Raw genomic sequence first — 8,040 nt, forward strand, 5'->3', positions numbered from 1 at the left:
ACGCTCTTCCACAGAAAGGAACAAGGAGAGAAAAAAAAGAATGTGTAGTGGCTAGCAATCTAACATGGCGAATACTGGACAGAAGTGTCGCACAGGAGAGCTAGGAAGAAGGGGAGATAATAAAGTGATATGTATATGTATATACACATATATATATAGGGATGTATGTATATATACAAGGGAGTGCTGAAAAGTTCCTGATTTTGGGTAAAAGGAGGATTAATTATGGTTTTATTCAACATATTCCCCTCTCAGATTCACACACTTATTGCAGCAGTCCTTCAGTTTTTCTAAGCCCTGTAAAAGAACTTGGAAGGTTGGGCCTCCAACCAGGCCTTTTGTGATACCCTTAAACTCAGAAACTTTTCAGCATTCCCTTGTGTATACGCATATATATATATATATATATATATATATATATATACATACATATATGTGTGTGTGTGTGTTTACATATATATACATGCATGTATGTGTATATATATGTATATACAGACCCACACACATACATACACATATATATGATCATTACCGTCATTGTTTAACATCTGCTTTCCATGCTGGCATGGGTTGGATGGTTTGACATGCACCGGCATGGGTGCATTTACGCAGCACTGGCACCGGAAAGGACTAGCCAGTATGTGTGGAAGACAGCAATGTTACTTAACTTCACATGTCTTATCAAGTGCAGCAAATCACCACATCTTCTTGTACACACACATATGTGTGTACCTATGCATGCATATACATACACACACACACACACATATATATATATATATATATATATATATATATATATATATATATATATATATATATATATATATATATATATATATGTACATTCACATGCATACACAAACACACATATACATATACATGTTGATATCATAAGGTCCTCAGCAGCCTTGGACATTTTCTAGGCATTTTTCAAGGATGATGATGATGATGATGACGATGGTAGTTTAATTAAAGCCAATATACTAACCTTTTAGAATTTAGATTACTCTGTCAAATGTAATTCCTATTTATTTGAGTGGCCTAGTGATTAGAGTGTTGGACTCATGATTGTAGGATTGTGGTTTCGATTCCTGGATTGGGCAATGCTCTATGTTCTTGAACAAAATACTTCATTTCACTTCATTTCACGTTGCTCCAGTCCACTCAGCTGGCAAAAATGAGTCATCCTGTGATGGACCGGTGTCCCATCCAGACAGGGAATATATATACCCTGGAAGTTAGGAAGCTGGCCCTGTCAGACTCGGGAAAGAACTTTTCAATTAATCATGAATTATCTTGTAGCTTCAAAATTTCAATGATGTGGTTGTTTATTTCCAGAATGACACTGTAGGATAAGTGTAAGAGGCCAGATCTGGCCAGTGTCAACATAAAACAGGTCAAATATTTTGGCTGAATGTGACCAATTTAAATACAAATTGGTTAATGAAGTCTTTGAAAAAAATCTAATTAATTAACGCTAATTACGTAGTTAGGACGATAAAACATTATATCAGTGGCTGTTATTATTTTAATCTCATTTTGCTCATGATGGGTGACAACTGTAGACATATTTCAGTCTGATGCAATTTCGTCAGTGAAGTTTGGCTTTCTCTGGAATTATTAGATTAGATTAATAATAAGATAATCTCTAGATTAATGCAAAATAATAGGCATGTGTATGTATAAATAAAAGATACATACATATGTATTGATGTATATGTATAGACATGTGTGTATATATACATGTATATACACACATCACATGGACATGGACTGGGTTCATTGGTCAGCCTGAAGATATGGAGGAAAATAGTTGCCCAGGGTGCCATGCAGTGGGACTGAACCCCAGGACGATGAGGTTGGAAAGTAAGCTTTTTACCACACAGCCATGCCTGTATATAATATATATGTATCTATGTATATTTTTGTATTTTTCTCTATTTCTCTTTCACTGTCACACACACACATTATCACATACACAGACATTCATTCACACACAGACACATACACATACACACACAAATACACACATTTAATTGCACACATTGCCAACCCATGCCAGCATAGGAAATAGACATTAGATGATGATGATGATTATCTGACACACACACACACACACACACACACACACAGTGTCTTACTCCCTAATATATATATGTCATGTTGCCAGTTTAGCCAATAAAAACATGCGCACTATATATTTGGTGTTAATTTGCTTCAGCTTTATATTACATTAATCGTATTTCGGTCAAAACAAATATATATATATATATATATATATATATAGTTTTAGGGAAAATAACCAATTTTCAAGAACTCATCGATGAAAATCCACTATCACATATAGAAAAATTAATAATTAAAAGCACAATAAATGATTATAATATTATATTATAATATTATATTATACTCATTTATTGTGCTTTTAATTATTAATTTTTCTATATGTGATAGTGGATTTTCATCGATGAGTTCTTGAAAATTGGTTATTTTCCCTAAAACTATATATTTTATATATACTTTATCTATAAGGCTCAATTTAATTTTAATTTTTTATAAATTGATTTTAATTGAGTATTTTACCTGTAATTTTGGATTTTGTCCCTAATATTATTATATATATATATATATATATATATAGGAGTGACTGTGTGGTAACTAGCTTGCTTACCAACCACATGGTTCCGGGTTCATTCCCATTGCGTGGCACCTTGGGCAAGTGTCTTCTACTATAGCCTCGGGCCGACCAAAGCCTTGTGAGTAGATTTGGTAGATGGAAAATGAAAGAAGCCTGTCGTATATATGTGTATGTATGCGCGTGTCCCCACCCAGCATCGCTTGACAACCGATGGTGGTGTGTTTACTTCCCCGAAACTTAGCGTTTCGGCAAAAGATGAAAGATAGAATAAGTACTAGGCTTCCAAAGAATAAGTCCTGGGGTCGATTTGCTCGACTAAAAGGCGGTGCTCCAGCATGGCCGCAGTCAAATGACTGAAACAAGTAAAAGAATAAACGAAAAGTAAAAGAATATATATATATATGTATGTTTGTATTATGTATGTATGTATGTATGTATGTATAGATAGATAGATAGATAGATAGATAGATAGATAGACAGACAGAGAGAGACTGATAGGCATATAGCTAGATAGAGAGATTGACAGATAGATAGACAAATAGATAAATAGATGGATAGATAGATATACAGACAGACAGGCATAAAGATAAATAGATAGACGGATAGATAGATTGATAGATAGATTGATAGATGTATTTCTCTCTCAACACCACCATCACCACCAACATTAACCACCATAACCAAACACTTTAAATACGCACACACAGGCACACACATACGCACACACACACACGCACATACTCTCTCCCACACTGCCCGACTCCCTAACTCACTCTACAATCTCTTTCTTCTTCTTCCCCTCTCCCTCTCTCCACCACCACCACCACCACCGCCGTCGCCGTCTCCAGGATCTCTGCAGACAGAAGATGCAGAGCAAATCTTCCGAGAAGCCGGAACCTCTCCACGCTGCCACTCGTATTGCCAGTGTATCTGAGGCGCAGGTGCGTAGTCCTTCCAGTAGAAGCAGTACATCTTCATGGTAAGTGCCTCTTTAGCTCCCCCCCTTTCTCATTGTGCCACCTTTGCTATCTGGAAATTTCTTTCCAGTCCTTTTTTTATTGTTTTTTGTTTTTGTTTTTTGCAGTTGTTCACTTCCTGCTTTTTGCCATTTTGTTTTTGTTTTTTTCTTCTATGAGTGGGGGTGGGGGGAGTTGTGGTTTTTGGGGTTGTTTAGGGTTTTTTCTTTTGTATATTGTTGTTGTTGTTGGTCTGTGTTTATTTTTGTTTCTTGTTTTGTTTTTTTTTTCCTTCATTTAAAAAAAAAATTTTTGTTTTGATTTTTGACTTGATGGTTCTTGTGGTTGTGGCACTGGTTGTAGTGGTGTTTGTAATGGTGGTTGTGGTATTGGTAGTAGTTGTAATGGTGGTGATGGTTGTGATGGTGGTTGTGGAGGTTGTGGTTGTAGTGGTGGTAGAGATGGCGGTTGTTATAGAGGTGGCGATTGTTGAGGTGGTGCTGTAGTTGTAGTGGTGTTGTTGTGGCTGGAGGTTCTGGTGGTAGTGGTTGTGATGGTGGTGTTTGTGTTACTGGTAGTGGTGATAGTGATGATTGTGCTGGTTGTGGTTTTGGTGGTAGTAGTGTTGGTAATTGTAAGGGTGGTTGCTGTGGTAGGTTTTCTTGGTGGTGAAGCTGATAGTTGTGGTTGTGTTTATGGTGGATATTGTGGTAGTGGTGGTAGTAGTGGTCGACATGGTCATTGTTATGGCTCTGGTTGTAGTGGTGATAGTTATTGTCTTGGTGATGGTGGCGATGGCGGTGGTTGTGTTGGTGCTGTTGATGACAATAAAATGTCATTGAAGTTGGTGATAACGACACTTATGATGATAATTATGTTGATGATGATGATGATGATGATGTGGTGGTGGCGGCGGTGGTGGTGGTGGTGTCAGTGATGATGATGAGGAGGAGGTGGAGGAGAATGACAATAGCAAAGGTGATAATGATAATGATGATGATGATGTTGATAATAATAAACAATGATAGCAACAATGATGATCTTTAAAGAAAAAGGTACAATTTGACCTTGGTAGAATGAGAACCTAGAAGTTCAAGGACCCTAAAGTAATACCACAGGGTATTTTGTCTGGTGGTCAAATGAAAAGTAAAGTTGACCTTTGCAGAGTCTGAACTCAGAATGTAAAAAGGTGGACAAAATGCCACTAAATATTTTCTCGTGCATGCTTATGGTTCTGCCAGCTTACTGCTTTACTATAAATAATAATAATAATAATAATAATGATAATAATAATAATGATAATAATAATAATGATAATAATAATAACAAATTGAAATGTTCCCCTCCCCCAACATCACTTCACAACCGATGCTAGTGTGTTTATGTCCCCGTAACTTAGCAGTTCGGCAAAAGAGGCCAATAGAATAAGTACTAGGCTTACAAAGAATAAGTCCTGGGGGTCGATTTGCTCGACTAAAGGCAGTGCTCCAGCATGACCTCAGTCAAATGACTGAAACAAGTAAAAGAGTACATGGAGCCTTGTAGCCTAAGAGTGACACCAATAGACTGTACTTGTCCAGAAGAAAGGGTGGGAGAGGTTTGATCAGTTGGCAGGACTATTGAAGTAGAGGAAAACAGCTTAGGGTGGTATATAAAAAATACCGTGGAGCCACTGTTAAAATACGACAAAGGCAGAATGTGTGGTGAGAGGGGTTAAAATGGTATGGCACATCGTTAGCAAATGTCTGAAATTGGCACAACGCCAATACAAAACATGCCATGACAATAGGGCAAGAATGATCGATTGGGGGCTCTGTGGAAATCACTGTCTACAAAGTGCAAGGACATAGTATGGGCAAACTCCAGAAGGAGTCACCGAAAATGAGAATTGCAAAATCCCGTGGGATACAATGATTCAGTGTGATCACCTGACCAGACATCGGAAACCGAACATTGTTGTGGTGAATAAAAAAGGAAGAACATGTATGATAATCGATATAGCATGCTCTGGTGACAACAGGATAAATGTGAAAGAAGAAAAAAATAAAAACAACTATGATGATTGGAAGTGGGAAATACGAAGGTTGTGGTCAATGAAGAGAGTAGACGTGATACCAATAGTAAGTGGTGCATTTGGAAGTATCAGCACTCAACTACCAACATGGCTGAAAAAGATTGGTGCAAGGGTGAAGGTAGAAAACTTACAAAAATCATCATTGCTTGGAACTGCAAAAATTCTTCTCAGGGTTCTTGAAGCATGACCAGTAAACAAGTGTCACCTTAGTCTGCTGGCTGTGGACAGCTGACACCTTCTATCAAACCCGACAAAATAAGGTCTGAGTTTTTATAAAATAATAACAATAATAATAATATCCTGTGGGAAATGATTGCAAAATCCTGTGGGATGCAATAATTCAATTACAAAATCTTGTGGGATACAATGATTTGATTACAAAATCTGTGGATGCAATGATCCAATTGCAAAATCTTGTGGGATGCAATGATTTGATTGCAAAATCCTATGGGATGCTATGATTCGATTGGAAAATCTTGTGGGATACAATGATTTGATTACAAAATCTGTGGATGCAAGAATCCAATTGCAAAATCTTGTGGGATGCAATGATTTGATTGCAAAATCCTATGGGATGCTATGATTCGATTGGAAAATCTTGTGGGATGCAATGATTCAGTATAACCATCAGATAAGACATCTGACAATGTTGTAGTGAACAAAAAAGAAAAAAACTATAATGAAGAGAATGGGTGTGATACCAATAATGATTTGTGTGCTTGGAAAGTAGTAGCTGTCAACTACCAACATGGCTCAAAAAGACAGGTACAAATATAAAAATAGAACACCTACGAATATCACGGTAGCTTGGAGCTGCAAGAGTTCACATGGTCCTTGAAGCATGATCAGTAAACAAGTGTCACCTTAGTCTGCAGGCTGTGGGCAGCTGACATTTTCCATCATACCCAGCAAAATAAGCTGTGAGTTTTCATATTATAATAATAATAATAACAGTAATGTTAATAATAATAATAATAATAACAATAATAATAATAATAATGATAATAAGAATTTTGTCTTGGTATAAAAGATGGGCTACAGTAAATATTCTGCTCAATACTGCAGAGCAAAAAAGTGGTACAAACATAAACCCGAAGGGGCATCATCAAAAACGATAATGCGAAGATCCTATGGGATTTTATGATTCAGTGTGACCATGGGATAGAGAATAGGAAACCAGACATAGTGTTAATTGAGAAAGAAGGCAAATGATGCTGGATCATAGATATAGCATGCCCAGCTGACAACAAGGTATGTGATAAGGAAGAGAGAAAAGTCGAGAGATATGACAGGTTATCTTGGGAAGTTAGGCAGTTGAAGTTGCTGAAAAAGGTGGTAGTAGTACCAGTAATTATTGGAGCCATGGGAAGAGTGAGTAAAAATCTTGAGAAGTACATGGAACAAATAGGGGCTGCAATAAGGGTGGAGCACTTGCAGAAAACAGCACTGCTTGGAAACGCTCGAATACTCTGGATGGTGCTTGAAAAATAAGAGATGTTACTTTAGTTCACTGGTAGTGAACAGCTGATACCGTAGTACATCTCCAGTGTTAGAAACTGTGCAAAGACAATAAGATAATAACAATAAATGCTCTGATGCTAGCAGGCAATGGCTCTCATGGCTTCTGATTTTGATTGGAAGTGTTATCGTGTACATGTTTTGTCTTGGTATAAAAGATGGGCTACAGCAAATATTCTGTTTGATACCACAGATGTGCTTGTCAGTTGTTTGACCTTAACCAGTTGAGCATGTCCCTTGGTGGCTGACGATATGTGCATCTTTGATCCTGAACAAGAATAGCTGAGAAGCATCATAGCCATGTGTTGAGAAGGATTCTTTGGGGTTTGAATAATTCACCCCTGCAAAACTTGGGTGTTTCTTTTATCATCCTCAAACAACCCTTATTCAGGGAACTTTTGAGTGGGACGAGCTATGTGACCTGAAGAAAATTCTAACTAGGCCACACCTGCAATGTCGTGCGCTGTTTATCTTGATACTAGATCACCATGTCGTGCACATATGGTTGTGATGCATGTGCCTGGTGTACCCTTATCACATGGGTAGTCATGATGGGTATATTGGGCTTCATATAATTGTACCCCAGTGTCACTTTGATGGCATGCACTGCTCTCTCACTCAATAATAATAATAATAATAATAATAATAATAATGTGGCACCTCAAGCCGACTACCATACCAGTGATTGTAGGATCTCTAGGAATGATAACAAAAAGGTACTGAAACCTATTTGAAAATGATACCAGGCTTACCATCCCTACAGGAAGTGCAAAAAATTGTGTTAACTGGAACAACTCATGTACTGAGAAGAGCATTATCGCTGTGAAAACAACATCCATTCATGAATTTAT

General features: G+C 37.3%; 1 protein-coding gene across 1 annotated transcript in view; it reads left to right on the top strand.

Moving 5' to 3' along the window:
* The first annotated feature begins 3,471 nt into the window (after positions 1 to 3,471).
* The window catches only part of LOC106876783 (receptor-type tyrosine-protein phosphatase N2), a 124,004-nt gene continuing 119,435 nt past the window's right edge, over positions 3,472 to 8,040 (top strand). Inside the window, exon 1 of the mRNA XM_052977131.1 lies at positions 3,472 to 3,620. Coding sequence (XP_052833091.1) covers positions 3,508 to 3,620 — 113 coding nt within the window. The 5' untranslated portion in view covers positions 3,472 to 3,507. The remainder of the gene's footprint in view (positions 3,621 to 8,040) is intronic.

The sequence above is a fragment of the Octopus bimaculoides genome, chromosome 27, assembly GCF_001194135.2.
Source record: "Octopus bimaculoides isolate UCB-OBI-ISO-001 chromosome 27, ASM119413v2, whole genome shotgun sequence".
Classification (NCBI taxonomy): domain Eukaryota; kingdom Metazoa; phylum Mollusca; class Cephalopoda; order Octopoda; family Octopodidae; genus Octopus; species Octopus bimaculoides.